Below are 23,271 nucleotides of genomic sequence, written 5' to 3'. Positions count from 1 at the left end.
ATTAAACAGTAATATCAACAGTAAACATATTTTTAAAGCATTTTTGAAGTGATTCCTGTCTTTATAATATTATATAATTTTGAACAGTAATATGAACAATTAATATATATTTTTTGCATTTTTGAAAGCTACTTATGCCTTACAGTAATAATATTATATATAATATTCAACAGTAATATTATCAATAAACATATTTATATTCATATATACAAACATCAATATTTGCCACATCCGTGCTCTCATCCAGCTGCAGAGCGAAACATTCACTAGATTTCACTTGCTCCAAAAGCTGAGCAGATACTCAGTTTCACTTTCAGTAGCGGCAGCTCGATTCTGATTGGCTTGAAGGGCGGTCGTGTGATTCAAAAACAATAAAATAAAATATTAAAAGATTGGCATCAAAGGACACAGATTGATAGATATAGAGTTATTAATAAAAAAAGAAAAAAATTCCCCTTTCCCTCAAACTTTGCGTTTGAGGGAGGTCGGGGGATCGGGGCCCCCACTTTGAAAAACCCTGGTCTAATGGATAGTGAGGTGGGCTGAAAATCGGAAGGTTATGAGTTCAAATCCCACCTGGAACACCACCACTAGTGTGCCCTTGAGTAAGGCGATCAGCCCTTAGTTACTCCAGGGAGAATGTCCCTGTAAATGGTCATTGTAATGTAATGTAACTACCACCCATTGAGACATTTCCACTTTGTGAGTATTTTCTATAACCCATCTCATAGTTTTGTTTCTATGCATTATGTTGTTTAACCAGCTGGAGTATAATGTTTTACTTTGTAATATTCAAAAGTTGAACCAAACCTCAAGGTGCAGATTAAACGTCTGTTTTATGGGATTAAGGTTGAAGTTAAATAACATCAGTAATCTACAGATCAGTTGGTGTAGGTGCGTCTTTATAACATGGATTGTTTTTCAGTGAGGAAATAAATGTATTAAATCAATCCTGCTATGGAAAATGTTCAATCAATCACAAATGATTTTTATATGACACATTTTATATTACATACGTTTAATAGAGAGTTATATGCAATAAGGCTATCATTAATATTGTCAACATGAATATTGAAGTCACCCACGATAATGACTTTAGCTGTTTTGTACAGTTGTCTACATTTGCCTCTAAATGTGTGTATGTATATTTGTGTCTATATATATATACATATATATATATATATTTATATATACATACATATAAGTGGGTGTAAAGGTGTGTATGTACAGTATGTATATATTTCTTTATATATATTTGTATTCTATGGGATGGTGAGAAACAGAATTTCGACCTGTCTGTGTAATAAAGAGGAGTTGACTTTGTCTCATTTAAGCTGACATGTTGTTTGGGTATCAGCCAAGTTTCAGTGAGTGATCATAAATACATGTTATCTTTGTTGCAGCCATTTTATCTGTATGTATTATTTGTTAATATGTTGTAATATTCTCCTGAACACTGGGTGGTGTAGGGGAGCAGGGGAGCATAAAGGGGAGCTCACCAGGACAGGGGGATTGTTTGAAATTGTTTTTATATAATCAGAATAGACAGTATTGCCATTTACTCAGTGGTTTTGAGTCGAACATGTGTCATCTCAGTAAATGTGTTCATGTTCATGTTCATGGACTTGTGTTAATCAGTCAGTCACTGACACATTTGCACAAATCCTTTGTTTTATTTACATATCTCTCAATATTTAGAGCATGTTCTGCCACAAGAAAAAAGTAAGAATTTTGACTTTTTCTCAGAAATCAGAAAAAAGTCAGAAATGTGACTTTGTTCTTCTGGGTACTTTCAGGAGCAGTTGGTCTGCTGACCTTATAAGGCCGATGGGCGTACAGGGGTGTAGTACAGCACAAGTCCATTGAGGGATATAAGTGTGAATAAAATCATTTTAAAATGAATCCTTAAATGTATGGAAACCAGTGGAGTAAAGATAAACTATGTTAGTTAACAAACTATTATTTTACCAGAACCCCTGTGTGAATCCAAACTAGAAGACGACAGCCAGTGTCGATTTGTGTGGAAACTCATGTGAGTTGAGGCCTAAGCTCTTTGTTAGCACTTTGAAGAGCTAGCCTGCTAATATAGACAATGACAGTTCGTTTTTGTTGTTTATGGTCAAGATACATTTCATATAAAAACAATCAGGCTTATGAAAGTGATGTCTTGTGTTTTTGATGTACTTTCGTTCACATTGTATCATTGTAAATACATTTGAATAAGATCATTAGCGATTAGGAACTAATCGCAAGCTAGCGATGCTAGCTAGCACTAACTTTGAGCTGATGCTAAACGCTAGCAGAAGCTAATGGCTAACAGTAGCCTACTTGTTATTTCGAAAAAAAGCTGATAGCAAGCCTAAATGTAAAAGGAGCATTGTTTTCATTTTATTTAAAGCCATTCTCTTTTAGTAGTACTTAACCTTTCATAAGATTTATTCACACATTCAGTGTCATTTCTGAGCCATTTTACACACACATGTGTACATAAAAAGATGCACATAGTCAACACATTAGTGTATCCACTGTCCTGCCCAATCACGGTTGAGTTATTTCAAATGTATCATTTTTCAACTGTCCAACTGTCCATCAAATGTCCCAACTGCCATTTCACCTCTGGCAGCTGTGGAGGATGGATGTGTCAGTGGAGGAGAGTCTAACTCTAGGTAAGTTATACAGAAACAAAACGTTTTTAACAAAGTGAGCAGATATATTGTCATAATGTGAGCAAGCTAGGGGTCTAAATAAATATATATTTTAACTTAAATAAAGGAACCTTCTGCTAAACGCTAGCAGAAGCTAATGGCTAACAGTAGCCTACTTGTTATTTTGAAAAGAAGCTGATAGCATGCCTACATGTTAAAGGAGCATTGTTTTAATTTGATTTAAAGCCACTCTCTTTTAGTAGTTAATTCATTTCATAAGCTTTAATGCAGCTACATGCTGACTCATGCTGACTAAAATGTGTTTTCATGGTTAAGATGAATAACAGTTAAAAAGTGGTTGAAAACAGTTACATTGGTTGTTAAAACCTACAGTGTATAATTGATTTATTTCTGCTTGAATGTAAGATGTGTTGGTTGAAAATATAAGTTATTTATCACTAGTTAAAATACATATTAGCGATTAAAGTAAATAATTTCATTTAAAATGAAATATGTCTTAGTTACCGTTTAAATTGTGAAAAATGCTAACTAACTACCCTTACGAAAATGAACTATAGTATTACTATAGTATACTATAAGAGTTGTGTAGTATCCTATAGTGAGTTTGGGTTCTATAGTATTTTTCACCAGCTATCGTATTACTATAGTTTTTCATGTAGTAGCATTTTATTAGCTATAGTAGCCCTATAATATTTCAATAGTAATACTATGTATATAGATCTTTGTAGTATTCCTATATTATTTTAAATAGTATAACTATAGTATAATATTTAGTGTTTCTGTAGTTGTTTTTGAACACACTATAGAACACTCCTATAGTAATAGTATGATATTGTCATAATGAATGCATATTATTACTATAATGTTTTTAAAAGTATTACACTCTTAGAATGAATGTATCATTTTTTTGACACTGCTGTGTCAAAGGCAATTCAACACATTCAGTGTCATTTCTGAACAATTGTACACACATGTGTACATATAAAAAACATTATGCACATAGTCAACACATTAGTGTATCCACTGTCCTGCCCAATCACGGTTGAGTTATTTCAAATGTATCATTTTTCAACTGTCCAACTGTCCATCAAATGTCCCAACTGCCATTTCACCTCTGGCAGCTGTGGAGGATGGATGTGTCAGTGGAGGAGAGTCTAACACTAGGTAAGTTATACAGAAACAAAACGTTTTTAACAAAGTGAGCAGATATATTGTCATAATGTGAGCAAGCTAGGGGTCTAAATAAATATATATTTTAACTTAAATAAAGGAACCTTCTGCTAAACGCTAGCAGAAGCTAATGGCTAACAGTAGCCTACTTGTTATTTCGAAAAGAAGCTGATAGCATGCCTACATGTTAAAGGAGCATTGTTTTAATTTGATTTAAAGCCACTCTCTTTTAGTAGTTAATTCATTTCATAAGCTTTAATGCAGCTACATGCTGACTCATGCTGACTAAAATGTGTTTTCATGGTTAAGATGAATAACAGTTAAAAAGTGGTTGAAAACAGTTACATTGGTTGTTAAAACCTACAGTGTATAATTGATTTATTTCTGCTTGAATGTAAGATGTGTTGGTTGAAAATATAAGTTATTTATCACTAGTTAAAATACATATTAGCGATTAAAGTAAATAATTTCATTTAAAATGAAATATGTCTTAGTTACCGTTTAAATTGTGAAACATGCTAACTAACTACCCTTACGAAAATGAACTATAGTATTACTATAGTATACTATAAGAGTTGTGTAGTATCCTATAGTGAGTTTGGGTTCTATAGTATTTTTAACCAGCTATCGTATTACTATAGTTTTTCATGTAGTAGCATTTTATTAGCTATAGTAGCCCTATAATATTTCAATAGTAATACTATGTATATAGATCTTTGTAGTATTCCTATATTATTTTAAATAGTATAACTATAGTATAATATATAGTGTTTCTGTAGTTGTTTTTGAACACACTATAGAACACTCCTATAGTAATAGTATGATATTGTCATAATGAATGCATATTATTACTATAATGTTTTTAAAAGTATTACACTCTTAGAATTAATGTATCATTTTTTTAACACACTGCTGTGTCAAAGGCAATTCAACACATTCAGTTTCATTTCTGAACAATTGTACACACATATGTGTACATATAAAAAACATTATGCACATAATCAACACATTAGTGTATCCACTGTCCTGCCCAATCACGGTTGAGTTATTTCAAATGTATCATTTTTCAACTGTCCAACTGTCCATCAAATGTCCCAACTGCCATTTCACCTCTGGCAGCTGTGGAGGATGGATGTGTCAGTGGAGGAGAGTCTAACACTAGGTAAGTTATACAGAAACAAAACGTTTTTAACAAAGTGAGCAGATATATTGTCATAATGTGAGCAAGCTAGGGGTCTAAATAAATATATTTAAAAACTTAAATAAAGTAACCTTCTGCTAAACGCTAGCAGAAGCTAATGGCTAACAGTAGCCTACTTGTTATTTTGAAAAGAAGCTGATAGCATGCCTACATGTTAAAGGAGCATTGTTTTAATTTGATTTAAAGCCACTCTCTTTTAGTAGTTAATTCATTTCATAAGCTTTAATGCAGCTACATGTTGACTCATGCTGACTAAAATGTGTTTTCATGGTTAAGATGAATAACAGTTAAAAAGTGGTTGAAAACAGTTACATTGGTTGTTAAAACCTACAGTGTATAATCCATTTATTTCAGCTTGAATGTAAGATGTGTTGGTTTAAAATATAAGTGATGTATCACTAGTTAAAATACACATTGGTGATTAAAGTAAATCATTTAATTATAAATGAAATATGCTTTAGATACTGTTTAAATTGTGAAACATGTGAAGATGCTTATAAGATTCATGATAGAAAGGAGACTTTTATTTGTATGTTAAAGAGCTCTATTTTTTATTTTACATTTATTTACACATTGTGGGCACAATTTAATCTGAATGTTGACTACTGACTACTACCCACAAATAAACATGTGGAAATGGGTTACTATTTAAAAAAATTAATGTATTTATAAATGTATTTAGGAACCTATCCATGTGATTTTAAGTGGGGGTCGACCTCAAATCCTCTAGGGGGGTCCGGGGGCATGCCCCCCCGGTAAGATTTTTTTATTTTATTTTGGAGTTAAATGCATCAATCTGGTGCATTTTGAGGGGGAAAATAAAGAGACTAGATCTATGGAAACACCTATATTAAGCAGAACTGTATACATTTCAATAATCATAAAATCATGGCCATAACCAATAACATACCATTCCAATATGAAAAAAACACTGAAACTTGTTTATTCATTTATTTTTGGTTCATTTATAGTTGTGAGTGTGTCTGTGCTCCTGAATCAGCCTCTCCTGTCTCTCCTCTCCTCCCTGCTCCTCTTTGAGGCAGCAGCAAAGACTAGTTTTAGCTCTTAACAAGTTTTAAAAGTGTATCTTACCTTTTTTCACCTAGTTAACTTTTTATTTATTTATTCATGCGTATTTTACTAATCACATTACATTTAGCTGACGCTTTTATCCAAAGCGACTTATAATGACCGATTACAGGGACATTCTCCCTGGAGTAACTAAGGGCTAAGTGCCTTACTCAAGGGCACACTAGTGGTGTGTTCCTGGTGGGATTTTAACTCACAGCCTTCCGATCTTCAGCCCACCTCACTATCTACTAGACCAATCACTACCCTCTCAAATGGAAATATGTGTTTACATAAATGGTGACCACACCGTTTGAGACCCACTGAGAACTTAGACTAAGTTAACTCTCTAAACACTCAGAGTCCTTTACCTCACCTGAGCTGAGGTTATCCCGAGCTTGAATGACACACAGAGACCAATCAAGGGCTTTGATTTATGATCTGTATGACAGTGGCCATGTCGGAAGCCACATCATGTAGACAGCCAGTCACCCTGTGTGAAGCAGACCACATCATGTAGACAGCCAGTCACCCTGTGTGAGGCAGACCACATCATGGAGACAGCCAGTCACCCTGTGTGAGGCAGGCCACATCATGGAGACAGCCAGTCACCCTGTGTGAGGCAGACCACATCATGGAGACAGCCAGTCACCCTGTGTGACGCAGACCACATCATGTGGACAGCCAGTCACCCTGTGTGAGGCAGGCCACATCATGGAGACAGCCAGTCACCCTGTGTGACGCAGACCACATCATGTGGACAGCCAGTCACCCTGTGTGACGCAGACCACATCATGTAGATAACCAGTCACCCTGTGTGACGCAGACCACATCATGTGGACAGCCAGTCACCCTGTGTGACGCAGACCACATCATGTAGACAACCAGTCACCCTGTGTGACGCAGACCACATCATGTGGACAGCCAGTCACCCTGTGTGACGCAGACCACATCATGTAGACAGCCAGTCACCCTGTGTGAGGCAGACCACATCATGTGGACAGCCAGTCACCCTGTGTGAGGCAGACCACATCATGTAGACAGCCAGTCCCCCTGTGAGGCAGACCACATCATGTAGACAGCCAGTCACCCTGTGTGAGGCAGACCACATCATGTGGACAGCCAGTCACCCTGTGTGAGGCAGACCACATCATGTAGACAGCCAGTCACCCTGTGTGAGGCAGACCACATCATGTAGACAGCCAGTCACCCTGTGTGAGGCAGACCACATCATGGAGACAGCCAGTCACCCTGTGTGACGCAGACCACATCATGGAGACAGCCAATCACCCTGTGTGAGGCAGACCACATCATGTGGACAGCCAGTCACCCTGTGTGAGGCAGACCACATCATGTGGACAGCCAGTCACCCTGTGTGAGGCAGACCACATCATGTAGACAGCCAGTCACCCTGTGTGAGGCAGACCACATCATGTAGACAGCCAGTCACCCTGTGTGAGGCAGACCACATCATGGAGACAGCCAGTCACCCTGTGTGACGCAGACCACATCATGGAGACAGCCAATCACCCTGTGTGAGGCAGACCACATCATGTGGACAGCCAGTCACCCTGTGTGAGGCAGACCACATCATGTAGACAGCCATTCAGGGCCGGCCCTAGACATTTTGGTGCCCTAGGCGAGATTATGATTTGGTGCCCCCCCCCGCCTCCAAGCAATACACAATAGAATATATAAAGAATAAATGAAAAATCTCTACAAAAGACCAATACACTACAAAAACTGAAACTTATTGACATAGGTAATATACATAAAGAAGGTTTCAAATGTATTCATTATTGTATGAACATGTTTTAATTGGGGGGTGGATGTCACATCCTCTAGGGGGGTCCGGGGGTATGCCCCCTTCGGAAAGATTTGTTTTAACTTTTTAAAGTAAAATGCTTCAATCTGGTGCACTTTGAGCAGAATTACTAGAGACCTGATCTAGGGGTACAACTCTAAACACCCATATGAAAAAGATCGGTTTACATTTTAATAACCAAATAAGTATGTGAACATAACCAATAACCCACAGCCAATAACAAATAAATGTAACATATTTTTTATTTATTTTATCCTTATTATTATTATTGTAGTTATTAAATGAAAATCACTCATCAAACAAAAGTAGCTTCTCTTAAAACTTCAAGAAAAGAAAGTGCAAACGTTGACAAAAATATAGCCAACGGAGCTCTTACAACTGAGGTTATTGCAAATAAATTAAGATAATGAACAACATTACACACACTATAAATCAAATGAAACAGGCAATCAGAACAACAAGTCTCTGCTATGTTATTGTGTCCTTTAATTAGTCCACATCCTTAAAGTCGGACACGTCTGGACTTCCTTGCTGCAAATTCATTTATTGTGTCGTCAAATGATATTTGCCCCGAAACCTTGCGATTGATGCTTATTAAAGCTAATCCATTGAGGCGTTCTTGAGCCATTGACGACCTCAGGTATGTTTTAATGAGCTTCAATTTGGAGAAGCTCCTCTCCCCAGCAGCAACTGTCACTGGAATAGTGACAGCGATCCTGAGGGCCACCCACATATTTGGATACACTTCGTTCATTTTCTTCGCCTGTAGGAAAGTCAGAAGTTCCAGGGTAGTCATGTTGGCTTTTGGCAAAGCTGGGAAATTCTGCATCTCCAGTGCAAGTTCCCTCTTATCCAGGTCTGACTGCCCACCCCAGCTCAGGGTGTTGCTGAGTGTTTCACACTGCTTCGTCAGATCTTCCTTTGGCAGGTCAGGGAAGTTGAGTAGCACCCCAAACTTTTTCTCTACTTCACCTAAGGGCTTGAATCGCTCCTGCAGTGATGCAATGGAAACATCCACCACCATATTGAAAGAAGAAACTTCGAGTTTCTTTAGTGCATCACTCACTTGCTCCTCCTGGGACTCATAGGAGAACTGTCTCTTGGTTGATCTCAGCCTCTTCTGCTTGAGAACAGCTTCCACATTCATTTGGCCACAGATGTCTTTGGCAGATGCTTGGGCAGAAGCAAATCCATTGCCTCTGTAGCTGACCAAAGAAACTTCTGTTTTTCTCAGGAGGTCAACAGCAATATCCAGCTGCATTGACACTGATTGCAACATTTTGCTGACATGTTGGATGTTGGTCAGGATGTCATACCATACCACAGTGCATATTGCAAAGCGGTATGATCCAACCTCTTCAGCCAAAGATTGTGCCTCAATTTTTACGACTCCATCTGTGGCTTTATCCCTCACCTCTAGAAGTGCATCTCTGACTTCTGCAGCCTGATACCTTACAGCCTCTATGCTGTTGATCCGACTCTCCCATCTGGTATCAGACCATGATTTCAATGTGATGTTCACATGGCTTTTTAGGATGGACCATCTCTGAGTGGAGGCAGAGAAGAGTGTGAAAAGCTTCTGCAGGTAGCCAAAGTAGCTAGTGGCTTCTGCAGAGCTTTTTGCTGCATCAGCTACCACCAGGTTCAATGTATGTGCTCCGCATGGCACAAATAAAGCCCTTGGATTGATTTGAACAAGTCTGGCTTGGACTCCTTTCCTCTTTCCTTTCATATTTGCACCGTTGTCATAAGACTGCCCTCTACAGTCTTCAAAAGGGATATCAAGCTGTTCTAATCTCTTTAGAATCAGGGTTGAAAGGCTTTCTCCAGTGGACTGTTCTACCTCAAGGAACCCCATAAAATGTTCTTTTATTTGGGGCGTGTCCTGGGTTGTAACTAGTCGAATAATGACTGATAGTTGCTCTGTATGGCTCAAATCTGGGGTGCAATCCAAAATAATTGAAAAGTATTTGGATTGTTTGATTTCCTTGACCATATGGTCCCCAATCTTCCCACTGATGCAATCTATCAGTTCATTTTGAATTCTTTTTCCCAAATAGGAAATATTGGTGGTTCCTCTTTGGACCTCAGCAACATGCTGTTTGAGGACTGGGTCGAACTTCGCCATGAGCTCTACCTCCTTCAGGAAGTTGCCATTATTTGGCTGGTTAAGTGTTTCTGTCGTCCCTCTAAAGGCAATATTTCGCTCTGCCAACGACTGAATTATTGCCAACAACCTGGTCAGGACTTCACGCCACTTCCTCTTTTCAGCCTCCATAAGTGCCATTTCTACCTTGTCTATAGTTAGGCCCTTTTCAAGTCGAGTCTCCAGTTCCTTCCACAACGTCATGTGCCTAGAGTGTTCTGGGCTGTTCTCATGTGTTTTTAGTTTGTCAGTGCAATTTTTCCAGTCATTTAGTCCACTGCTGATTAGTTGGTACTCTTTTTGGGAGAACAGCTTGCAGCAAAAGCAGTAAATACTTTTGTTTTTCTTGGAATACACAACCCAGCTCCTCTTGATTGTCTCTCCATTCACTAATCTTCTGTAAAAGTAGTGATGATGGCAACTTCTCCCTCCCTCCTTTTTAGGAAAAGTGAAGTCGGATTTTAAATGATATGGCCCACGTCTGACTAACTCCATCCTCACTGTATCACTCAGTGCTGGCCAGTCAGCAGGATCTGAGGGGACTGCAATGGTGGACTCAGGTGGGCCTGGGCAGTCAGCAGGATCTGAGGGGACTGCAATGGTGGACTCAGATGGGCCTGGGCAGTCAGCAGGATCTGAGGGGACTGCAGATGGGCCTGGGCAGTCAGCAGGATCTGAGGGGACTGCAATGGTGGACTCAGATGGGCCTGGGTAGTCAGCAGGATCTGAGGGGGCTGCAATGGTGGACTCACATACTATGCTCGTTATTCCTTCACCTGCAGGCAGGCAATCCAAACATGCAAAGAAGTTATTCATGCTTCAGTTTTCATTATTTATCATAATAATAACAATAATAATAATGACAAAAAAGTAGTGTATGAACGATTACACAGAGACCATAAATGTTTGGCAAAACTTACATTCTTCAGAGTGTGATGTACATGGGAGATCAGATGTTCCTTCTCCAGCAACTGGGGGCTTTTTGAGGTATTTCTCAAGTGCAGCTGGACATTTATAGGGTAGATATTAGCACATTACAAGCAAAAACATTTATATACAGTCAGGCAAAAATAACTGCTGCAATCTGCCTCAGCTGTATGCAAGTTCACAACTGGCCTATATAAAAGTGAGGTTCTGCTGCCCCAGGAGATCATTTGCAAACATAAGTAACAACTAAATAATAACACATGCCCATATTGGTTGGTCAGCCTCACTTTATACAAAGGAGCAGTTATCCAGATAGCTTTCTTCTGGCTAACATTAACATTATTTCGTTACATCAGCATATAAAACAAAGCATTGCACAATAATTAGACATTAAAAAGTGCAGAAAATAAAAAATATATAATAGAAAATAAACAGAAAAATAAATATATATATATACACACAAGTTGACCGTGAAAATAAACTATCTGACAAATTAAACACTATTGGAGGATCAATTTACAGCTATCACAATATAAAAGTAGGATATTATTTACAAAAAGATTATATAGGAATAATAACACATAAATAAAAACTTAAAATCATTTGTATCTATCATTCTGTATCAGAGGCTCGCTGCTAGCATGGCATCAAAGCTGTATCATGGCTACCTCCTTAGCTAGCTAGCTAGCTTAAAATCAAATGTCTAACGGTACAGTACATACTGAATTTTTTTTTTTACACAAGCCGACTTACCTCTGTCTTTGACTTTCGATTCCTCCTGTTCTTTTTTCCGTTTCCTTCCCGTTGCCCCAGAAGGCTTGGACCTTTTCATAATGCTAATGTTTTGCCTCTTGCTGTTGCGATCGTTGCGATCTCCGACACTTTCAGCTGGAGCTGCCGCGTCACTTTGGCTGTGAGCCACGGCCTGTGGGTGCCTGATAATAAGCGACCATCCCCCCCTTTCATCACTTACAGTTACAGCGCCCATCGTACAGGGCAAATGCAAAATGTTGCCGCCGGCCCGGGGTGCAAAGGGTGTTTACTTGGTTCAATTATTGTAAATGTATTACATCAAGGGCAGAAAATTAGGCAAAATAAAAATAATTTAAATTTTTTTCTCCCAGCGCAGCGCGGCAGCGCCCCTCCAGATCTGGCGCCCTAGGCGACCGCCTAGTTCGCCAGTGGGAAGGGCCGGCCCTGCAGCCAGTCACCCTGTGTGAGGCAGACCACATCATGTAGACAGCCAGTCACCCTGTGTGAGGCAGACCACATCATGTGGACAGCCAGTCACCCTGTGTGAGGCAGACCACATCATGTGGACAGCCAGTCACCCTGTGTGAGGCAGACCACATCATGTGGACAGCCAGTCACCCTGTGTGAGGCAGGCCACTTAACAGGCCAGAAGGGGGCGAGATCAGAGCAAGGGAGTGAGGGATCATTGTCTACAAGTTAATCGATAGCAGATGGCGTCGTGGTCACGGACGAATAAAAAGATTTTTTTTTTTTTTTAAAAACAACCTAAATGGGTCACAAAATATACTTGGGCGGCCGTTAATATACCTGGGCGGCCCGCCCAAGTATAGTCTATGTGTGGGAAACCCTGGTAGATGTCAGTGTCTCTGTTCTTGGTGTGACAAAGGGCTAGAGCGGCTACACCTAGAATTGTTATTTGTAATCATATTTTATACCTCCAGCAGACAGTATAGTTTAATTATATAAAACTACGATTTTAAATATTAACCAAGCGGACAGACGTTTATGATGTGCTCAGCTCAGTCTGAGAGCAAAGGACGTATCAAGTTCGGCTTCATTGCAGAGTTTGACATTTCACGGATGGAAGCAAAGAGGATCTCACCTGGTGAGTAGACACACCTGAATTATGATTTGAATAAACTAAAAAAACTCAAGTGTATAATTGTAAGAAAGAAGTCATTCTTAGTTGGTTGAGTAAAGAGTAGGGGAGGCTCAGTTGTTTAGTGTGTTGATCTTCTGATCAGGGGAGCACTGGTTCCATCCCCACTTTCAGCATGTCGTTGTGTACCTGGCCTCTTCACCCCAAATTGCTCCAGTGGGGATTTTCCACAGTATTGAATGTGTGTAAGTCGCTTCGCTTTGGATACAAGTGTCTAACAAAGGACATGTAATGGCTGTTACTAACGGCCTGTCTACACAGCAGCGTTAAAAAATCTTCCAACGCTTCTACCCACACACTTTTTGCTGAACTGCATTGTGGGAAGCAAAGCGGAGATTTCCAGGCTTCTCAGGATTCAAAAGTTGAGCAATGTTCAACTTTTGAAGCTGAGGTTGAAGCGTCAGCCAATCAAAATCCCGTTTATGCAAATCTGACAGCACAAGCGCTAGCCAATCAAACCGCGTGTAAGCTGGTAGTGACACACCGCAGTGCATTTTCTATATTCCTAAAAATGGAGCGAGCAACGCGACCAACAATCAATCACATGAATCTCCCGCCCCCGGCATAAAAAGCAAAAAACCCCGGGGATTTTATGCGAGCAATATATATATATATATATATATATATATATATATATATATGTAAACTCCCCAAACAGGCGAAAACCTACCAGTTTCACCCACTGTCTCTGCCACCTCCCTCCATGCCTGGTTCCTCCGGTTTGTATCCCGGTAAATAGTTCTGGTCGTAAAGAACCGGGTGTAATTTCTCGTTTGGAATATGAGGAAATGAACTGTCTGGCTCTTCCAGCTTGCACGCGGTTTAATAACATAAAATTAATAATAAAATAGAAGATTAAAATTATTATTATTATTTTTATTACAGAGGAGTCCTCAGGTATTAATTGGGATGTCCTCGTTCACTCAAACGTCACTCTTAAACGACGTCTGTTAATGATGACATGTGCACAGCTGTATCCCCTCTCATTGGGCTTAACTGAATAACCCCTTAGAACCGGCCCATTTGTTGTTAAATATTTATTTAAATGAATGAATCTTTCTCTTGTTAGTCAAGGAATTCAATGTATGAGGGTTGGTCCTGCCTTTGTGTTCCGTTTTGGTGTAAAATGTACATTTAAATATATATATAATGATAGTAATGTGAAAGCCTTTACTCTGAAAATGTGTGTCCTATAGATCCCCACGTTCACCACAAACCCACATTCAGGACTGTGAATTTTAAATAATTGAACTACTGAATATTTTAACACAAAATTATAAAATAATTGTTTTTATCAAGATCTAGCCATTTATGAAATATCTTTCTTAATAGCTATGTTTTAGTGACGTTCAAGATCAATAAACATGACTTAAATTGTTAGTATAACCTTAAGACATGAATTGCACATAATAATTCCCACGTAGCTGTGAGCACTTTTCCACTCATCTTCCAGTTGTCGGTTTTCCTGTTTTGAAACCGACCAGCTGTGAAGGTGGGGGCGGGGCATTTATACGCGAGTAGTGAAAACACTTCTGCGTAGTCTGCTCTTATGTATCCTCCCTTTCGTCTCCTCGACTCCTCCGTGTGCATTTCAGCTATTGGGACGTCCTTCAACATGCTGTCTTGATCGATTTCTGGGTCAAGTCCAGGAGGAGAAGAGAGGAGTCAAGCAGGGGTATTGAGACGAGCCTAGGGAGTCACACTCCCTTCGTAGCATGGACTTTATTTACAAGGGACGGGTGAGTACATTACTAGAGCGACGTGAGAGTGCACAATGACATAAGTTTAATAATAGATTACTTCATTGATCAATGTTGGAACATTTCGTCTGCATTTAACCCAGCCTTATCTAGCTTACTGTTGTGATTGTTGATCAGCTGTCGTATTGTTGAGAGACGTTTGGCATAATGTGCGCATTACTTGATTATGGCTGCGTTGGCTGGAACAGAGACGTGTAAAGAGTGTGTACTGTATGTGTTTTTCTATTGTTTACGGAAGGCCCTGTCTAAAGCCCCACGGTACGCCACTCATAACACATTCACTTTGTACCACTAACATCACCACTATAGCTATGAATAAGAAACTAAAACATAGATTGGTAGATGAATTCTTTTAAAAAGCAAACTCATCGTCAAACCTAATGATTGTAACAAACTTCTTTTCCCTTATATACAGTTTATAGAAACATAAAGTAGTTTAGACAAAGTCATTGTTTCACAGTATTCGAAAAATATAACTCTCTAAAACAAAGATGTTAAGAGCATGTTTTGTTTTATTTACACCAAACATTATTTTCAAACTCTCCCTAGGTTCTTTAGCCAAGCATTTGGTTTCCAGCTGAAGTAGATTTGTTCCTGCAGTGACATTATGGCGACAGCATCAACAGGTGAGTTCAGAATATATTATTGTGGACAGAGTTGGGTGTAACACGATACTGTAATAACATTACATTTGTCGGTAACAGAGTAATGAAACGCATTACTGTTATAAATTCAGTAATCACACTACAGTTACTAACATTGCTCGAAAAAATGACTAGATTCTCCCTTTGACAGACTAGACTAGTAGTTACTACATTATTCAGAAGTTTACAGTAACTTTGGATAATAACATGGCGGGTTTAATACACGGAGGCTCTCTTTTCCTCTCCCTCTCTCCCCCTCCTGACAGACCGTCTGTGTCTCATGATCACTGATCCAGGGAATGAGTGATCCGACACGACAGTAAATAATAAACATGTATAACTAGTTTAGCTGCAGGTTTATATTTTCATAACATTTGCGCGACTTGCCCACATGAAGCTGTCACAGGGGTTGAGCTGCAGACTGAGACATCAACAGCTATAACTTTCGAGGGGTGGAGGTATGTCCATTATTTTAAATGTTTCAGAAGAAAGGACAGGAATGTGACGGTAAGGTGCTCTGCTGCAAACACAACAACATCAAACCTCTCCGAGCACCTGCAGAGGCAACATGCTAACATGCTAACACCAAGCTAGTAGCTAAAGACCCCCGAACCCAGAGTGATGATGTTGAGTGAGTGCCGACTACGAACAAGCAGCAACAACTAGAATTGTCACCGTTATTAACTTGTGTTATGTCTTCCTTATTGCAATAGTAATTGTTATATGTGTGCACATGTAGGCCTACGTTTTAAGTTGTGGCTATAGGCTGTTGCTGAGTAACGCAAAAGTAATGTAAAGAAACGAGTAAAGTAACCGGTTACTTTATTTAGAGAGTAAAAAAAGTAAAGTAATATATTACTTTTTTTGAGTAACGACCCCATCTCTGATTGTGGATAATTAATATAAAGAATTTTAACCTTTGTACTTTAGTAACATTTCTGTGAATATGCCATTTATTGTGATATATTACACAACATACATTGACGTCATTTAAAAAGAACAACCAATGCTTCCTCAAGTATTTATGAAATATGTTCTGATACCTGTTCTGATTTATTTTAGTGTCAGAAGATTTGCAACCTGTGAAGCGGAGGAGCAGCTTTGGATTACTGCCACCTTCCTGTGAGTTTAACAGAACTGAGTCAACATTATTTAATTATTTAATGTAAATTAACATCTAAAATCACAGTTTTTTAGATTATGGGTACACCATCATTTTTTTCTCCATTTAATGTATGCAAGCTCTCTGGTGATTTAGCTAGTTTTGAGATAACAGCTGACACATTTACTCAAGTTCACCTTTTAAAATATATTACCTTTTCATTAATTATTATCCAATGAAGTTTTTGGTTGAAGAGTAGTTTTTCTAATTCTGTGTTTTCCTTTTTCAGTTTCTGAGCTGAGGGTAGTTCTGCTGGGGAACAGCTGGGCTGAGAGGAGTTCAGTGGGGAACTTCATACTGGGAGAGACTGTGTTCAACACTGAGGAAGAACCAGACCTGTGTCTGAAAGTCAGTGGACAGTTAAAAGGAAAAGAAATAGTTCTTATCAACACCCCAGATCTGCTGCATCCCAACATCACCCAACGGAAACTTTCACAACATGTAAAAGAATGTGTGAGGCTCTCTGATCCTGGACCTCATGTGTTCCTGCTGGTTCTACAGCCTGAGCACTTCACTAAGAAACACAAACTGAGACTCTGCAGTTTCCTGCAACTCTTTGGTGATCAATCATTCGATCATTCACTGGTATTCATTTCATCACCTAAAAAGGGAAGTTCAGGTTTCAATGAAAAGGTTATGCAACATCCACCATTAAAAGAGCTGATCAGAATGTGTAGAAACAGCTATGTGAGTCAGAACCTTGACCAGTCAGAGCTGTTAACACATTTGGGTCAAATTGCAAAGAAGAACAATGGAGAGCCTGTGAGCTGTGATGTGTTTGAGGATGCAGGTTTGATGATGGCACCAAAGTCTGAACACATCAAACCAGCTTTAAACCTGGTTCTGTGTGGGAGGAAAAGAGCAGGTAAGACTTCAGCAGCCGAGGCCATTTTAGGTCAGAGAGAGCTTCCTTCAGTCTCCAACTCCTCAGAGTGTGTCAAACATCAGGGAGAGGTGTGTGGACGAAGGGTTTCCCTGGTGGAGCTCCCTGCTTTGTGTGGAAAACCTCAGGAGGAAGTGATGGAGGAATCATTCAGGTGTATCTCCCTCTGTGAACCTGAAGGCGTCCATGCCTTCATCCTGGTCCTACCTGTGGGTCCCCTCACTGATGAAGACAAGGGAGAGTTAGAGACCCTCCAGAACACATTCAGCTCTCGAGTCAACGACTTCACCTTGATTCTGTCCACTGTGGAGTCAGATCCTACAGCTCCAGCTGTTGATAACTTACTAAAGGAGAACAAGGACCTCCAGGAGCTCCGTCAGAGATGTGGAGGAAGACATGTTGTTCTCAACATCAAGGACCAGCAGCAGATCCCAGAGCTGTTGGATGCTGTGCAAGAGATGAGAGGTACAGGATCTAGGAGCTTTACAAAGGACATGTTCACCAAGGCTCAGATGGAGAAGGTTGTAGAGCTGGATAACACCAACAGAAGACTCAAAGCTGAACTGCAGGACGTTAGAAAGAAAAGTCAGGAGGGAGATGATGATGAAAGTCAGAACAGAGAGTGTCTCAGGATGGTGTTGATTGGGAAGACTGGCAGTGGGAAGAGTGCAACTGGAAACACCATTTTGGGAAAAGAATATTTTGAATCATCTGTCAGCTCAAAGTCAGTGACCAAGTTTTGCACGAAAGCAACAGGAGAGATTGATGGACGTCCTGTCGCTGTGGTGGACACCCCCGGTCTGTTTGACACAACACTGTCCAAAGATGATGTTCAAGAAGAGATGGGGAAATGTATCATCTTGTTGTCTCCTGGACCTCATGTGTTCTTACTGCTGCTGCCGATCGGACGATTTACCCAGGAGGAAAAAGACACTGTGGAACTGATCAAAAATATCTTTGGCAAGAGATCTGGAGATTTCATCATCATTATATTCACCAGAGGAGATGATCTGAAGAAACAAACAATAGAGAGATACATACAATCTGATGACCTCTTGAAGAAACTGATAAATGACTGTGGAGGGAGATACCATGTCTTCAATAACAATGAGACCGACCGCAGGCAAGTCAGAGAGCTGATGGAGAAGACCAACAACATGCTGAAGGAAAATGGCGGCAGCTGCTTCAACTCAGAGATGTTTCAAAAGACAGAGGTGGCCATAAAGAAGGAAGTGGAGAAGATCCTGAAGGAGAAGGAAGAAGAAATGCAGAGAGAGAGGGAGGAGCTGCAACAAAAACATAAGGAGGAAATGGAAGCAGTGAAGAGAAAAATGAAAGAAGAGAGACTCGAAAGTGAGCAGAAGAGAACCAAACAGCTTCAAGAAATGGAGGAAAATATCACCAAGGAACGAGAGAAGAGGAAACAAGATGAGGAGAAGAGAATGAAAGAAGAGACAGAGAAGAAAAAGCAGGAAGAAATTCAACGAAAGGAATGGGAGAAAGAAGTGTTGGAACAGAAAAACAGAGAGATACAAAAGCAAAAAGAAGAATGGGAGAAAGAGAGAGAAACAGAGCGGATCAAACTACAAGAAGAAAATGAAAAGAGACGACTAGAGGAGGAAACAAGACTTCAAAGGATGCAAAAAGAGTACGAGCAGGAGAAACTAAGAAGAGAGGAAGATAGAGATACAAGTGAGAAGAGGAGAGACAGAAAGCTTCAAGAAATGGAGGAAACTATCAACAAGGAACGAGAGGAGAGAAGGAGAGATGAGGAGAAGAGAATGGAAGAGGAGAAGAAGAAGAAAAGGCAGGAAGAAATTGAACAAAAGGAATGGGAGAAACAACTTGTGAGTGGAGTGGTGAAGCAGAGTAAAGAAGAGATCAAAACGCAAAAGGAAGAATGGGAGAAAGAGAGAGAAGCAGAGCGGATCAAACAACAAGGAGAAAATGAAAAGAGACGACTAGAGGAGCAAGCAAGACTTCAAAGGATGCAAGAAGAGTACGAGCAGGAGAAACTAAGAAGAGAAAAAGAGAGAGATAAAAGTGAGATGGAGAGAGACAGAAAGCTTAAAGAAATGGAGGAAAATATCAACAAGGAACGAGAGGAGAGGAAAAGAGATGAGGAGAAGAGAAAGGAAGAGGAGAAGAAGAAGAAAAGTCAGGAAGAAATTGAACAAAAGGAACGGGAGGAAAAAGTGTTGGAGCAGAAAAACAGAGAGATGGAAAAGCAAAAGGAAGAATGGGAGAAAGAGAGAGAAGCAGAGCGGATCAAACTACAAGAAGAAAATGAAAAGAGACGAGAAGAGGAGCAAACAAAACTTCAAAGGATGCAAAAAGAGTACGAGAAGGAAAAAGAAAACCATGAACAACTAAGAAAAGAAGAAGAGAGAAAGAGAAGAGAACAGGAGGAGGAGGGGATACAACAAATGGAGGAAAACCATAAAGGAAAACTGGAAGAAATTAAGTTGAAACATGAAGATGAGGCCAGAAAACAAGCTGAAGAAAACACTGATCTATGCGAGAGCTTACTGGAAATGGAACGGGAAAAGCAAAGCATTGAAGAAGAAATGAAGAAGAAAGGCAAGTGCATCATCCAATGATCTTCATACTGACTCATCGTCGTCATCATCATCATCATCATCATCACGTCAACCGATAGAGCATCATGTCCTCTTCATTGAACAGCAGATTTCTGGATGATCATTCTCAACAGGCTCCATCAGGCCACCCATTGAGACATTTCCACTTTGTGAGTATTTGTTATAACCCATCCCATAGTTTTGATTATACGCATTATGTTGTTTAACCAGCTGTAGTAAAATGTTTTACTTTGTATTGCCAATAGTTTAACCAACCCTCCTGGTGCAGATTGAACTTTGTCTGTTTTATGGATTTAGGGTTATAATAATAAGTAGACTTGAGTCAAAGTCCCTCGAGGAGTATTAATGTGACTGGGTGGAGGCTCCTCATTTATGCTGACATATTCTTCCTGTCTCAACAAAGTTTCAGTGAGTGATCATAAATACATGTTATCTTTGTTGCAGCCATTTTATCTGTATGTTATATTTGTTAATCTGTTGTAATATTCTCCTGAACACTGGGTGGTGCAGGGGAGCAGGGAAGCATAAAGGGGAGCTCACCAGGACAGGGGGGTTGTATGAAATTGTTTTTATCTGTTTTTATAATCAGAATAGACAGTATTGCAAATTACTGGGTATTGGGTATTGAGTTGAATGATTGTGTTCATGTTCATAGACTTGTGTTAATCAGTCAGTCACTGACACTACTTAACGGCACCAACATTGTTTTGTGTCATCCTTTGTTTTATTAACATATATCTCTCAATATGTAGAGCATGTGCTGCCACAAGAGGGCGCCCTGTCTGTGAGCAGCTTGTTCTCAAAGTGTTGGGGTTCCTGTTCAATGATCTGCAGCCTGGCTGCTGTTTGTGCAGTGTGAATCCACTTTGATTCCCGTTATAATCATTCATTTGTTTTAGTATCATGTGAAGTCCATTGTTGGTTCAATAAATACATCATTTTAATTTCACTGTGTTCATTACCTCATTGCACACAAATGTGTTTTTATATTGTTTTGAAAGAGCAGAGTTTTCCCAGTTGTCCTGGAGATGTAATGCTCTGAATGCATGTATACAACATATACTTTACTTTACAACATTTGAAAATGTAATATGTCAGTGGGGGTGGTGATGTACTGTGAGGAGAGAATGCACCCCTCGGTGGTGGTGACCGCAGGCTGCAAGCATTTCCAATTACTATCCAAACCTCTTAACTCAGTGATTCAACAACTTCTATATTAACCATTTAACCCGTGTGAGTCACTCAGGCCATTTATGGCCTCACACTTTCTTAACAAAAATGTATGTATCAATTTTTTACAGAAGTTTGAAAAAAGGCTACATTTTGAGGATTTGAGAGGAAAAGTATTTTTCCGTAAAGTATTATTTTAGTTTTTATATATTTGTATCCTTTCAAGACATCAGTGCAATTTTTTTTTCAGCACGAGGGTAACGATTCCCAAACAAAGTAATATTCCTACCTGTAGAGGTCTGCCGTCTTCCGTCCCAATCATTCTTATATTTCAATACTTTTGGTCAGAAAAAAAGATTTTGGTCTGACAAGTCAAAATCTTGACTTCTGACTTTTTTTTCAGAAGCTTGAAAAAGTCAAAATTGTGACTCTTTGACCAAAGGTGCATTTTTGTTTAGTTCTGAGAAAAAAGGGAATTTTGACTTTTTTATCAGAAGTTTGAAAATGTTAGAATTTTGACTTTTTTCATAATTCTGGAGAAAAGTCCCAATTTTGACTTTTTTCTGAAAATCTTAAAATTCTCAGAAAACTAATTTTCAGAAATGTTTTTGGGGAACATGTCAACATTAACAATAATTCCGTGTTTTTTTAAGAAAATCAAAAAATTCTGAGAAAAATAAATAAAACTAACCTAATATTAGATGTTATTATTATTATCCACTTAAACTGAGTTAAATCTTTATACTAATTTTGGTCCTGATGATAACTACCAACTGCTCTTCAAATGCCAGACTGTGTACATCATAAAGAGCACCTTCTTAAATTTAGCACGTGGGTTACGATTCCCAAACAAAGTCATATTCTTACCTGTAGAGGTCTGCCGTCCTCCGTCCCGATCATGTTCCTCCACTCCATCAGAGAGCGCTGCAGGTTGTCCAGTCCCGTGTCCCACAGTCTGACGTACCCCAAGTGGCGTTGCGCAATATTTCGGGGCTCCCCCGCAGGTCGGACCATGGGGCCCCGCCCCCTCCCCTAAATCAATAATAGAGTGACATGGGATAGACATCGCGGCCACTTTTTTAAATGTTTATTTTTTCAGGCATCTTTTGTGAACAGTATAGGTCAGTAGGAACTTTCTGTATAAAGATACATCTGATTTAAACAGTAAGGTCAGTGGGAACTTTCTGTATAAAGATACATCTGATTTAAACAGTATAGGTCAGTAGGAACTTTCTGTATAAAGATACATCTGATTTAAACAGTAGGGTCAGTAGGAGCTTTCTGTATAATATACATCTGATTTAAACAGTATAGGTCAGTAGGAACTTTCTGTATAAAGATACATCTGATTTAAACAGTACGGTCAGTAGGAACTGTATAATAATATACATCTGATTTAAACATCATTGACAAATACAAACAAGTGGCTGTGTATTTTTTGTAACATGAAGGTATGTTGTAGAACGTTATAGCCTATCATCATTGGAGTTCACACAACGGAACGGTTCACATATATATAACATTCTGTATAAAAGAAAAGTAGCCTACAAAAAACAAACAAATAAAACACATCCTATAGACTACATAGAGGATGCAATCAGGAGCTGCTTTGTAGGCCTATTATTTTATACGAGCGCGTCTCCTGGCATTCTTCTGCGCAAAGTCCTGTATAACAGTCTTTAAATCTATACTGCGCGCGCGTCGGCTCTGAATACTAAGGACTGCTAACCCAGACAGTCTCTCTTGCGACATTGTGCTCCTCAAATATGTCTTTATTAATTTAAGTTTTGAGAAAGATCTCTCAGCACTGGCAACAGTCACGGGTATAGTTAAAAACAATTTCAGTGCTGTGGCAACATCGGGGATACTTGGCAAACTGGACTGATTTTCAATGAGCAGGGTTTGTGCAAGGTCTTTGATTGTTCCACGCTCAATTTTCTTTATGGTAGGCATAAGAGCATTACGGAGGGATAGGATCTGGAAAGCAAACTCGGCTGACAGGTCGTCTTTACACTGGCCTGATAAAGCACTTGCGGACTCAGACAGATCCTTATCTGTTGCGCGCAAAAGTTCGCGGGGAAGCAGAAAAGAAAATCGCTGTGCAACTTCGCTCATTCCAACAAATCGATGTTTGAGT

The 23,271-nt window shown here is 39.4% G+C and overlaps 2 protein-coding genes across 3 annotated transcripts; one reads left to right on the top strand and one right to left on the bottom strand.

Moving 5' to 3' along the window:
* Positions 1-4,731: 4,731 nt before the first annotated feature.
* On the top strand, positions 4,732-20,833 carry LOC307027034 (GTPase IMAP family member 8-like). 2 transcript variants are annotated; one of them, XM_079695215.1, is made up of 5 exons: positions 4,732-4,998; positions 14,511-14,654; positions 15,225-15,301; positions 16,382-16,441; positions 16,711-20,833. In XM_079695215.1, the coding sequence occupies exons 3-5, from the start codon at positions 15,283-15,285 to the stop codon at positions 19,962-19,964; spliced, it is 3,333 nt and encodes a 1,110-aa protein (XP_079551341.1). In that variant the 5' UTR covers positions 4,732-4,998; positions 14,511-14,654; positions 15,225-15,282; the 3' UTR covers positions 19,965-20,833. The 2 variants fall into 2 exon arrangements, with proteins under 2 accessions (XP_079551341.1, XP_079551342.1); XM_079695216.1 differs by lacking the exon at positions 4,732-4,998 and adding an exon at positions 12,784-12,861.
* Positions 8,433-12,041, bottom strand: LOC307027037 (zinc finger MYM-type protein 1-like; the record flags this gene model as incomplete). The annotated part of the gene is made up of 3 exons (XM_079695221.1): positions 11,757-12,041; positions 10,997-11,080; positions 8,433-10,852 (listed from the first exon to the last, which is right to left on the bottom strand). The coding sequence occupies exons 1-3, from the start codon at positions 11,989-11,991 to the stop codon at positions 8,433-8,435; spliced, it is 2,739 nt and encodes a 912-aa protein (XP_079551347.1). The 5' UTR covers positions 11,992-12,041.
* Positions 20,834-23,271: the final 2,438 nt, after the last annotated feature.

The sequence above is a fragment of the Notothenia rossii genome (genome assembly GCF_949606895.1).
Source record: "Notothenia rossii genome assembly, contig: scaffold_214, whole genome shotgun sequence".
Classification (NCBI taxonomy): domain Eukaryota; kingdom Metazoa; phylum Chordata; class Actinopteri; order Perciformes; family Nototheniidae; genus Notothenia; species Notothenia rossii.
This window is presented reverse-complemented; position numbering and strand designations above follow the sequence as displayed.

Excerpts from the sequence above, each read along its gene's own strand:
- LOC307027034 (XM_079695215.1), top strand. Across the intron at positions 16,442-16,710 it reads TGGATTACTGCCACCTTCCT|TTTCTGAGCTGAGGGTAGTT; the intron begins GTGAGTTTAACA and ends TTCCTTTTTCAG.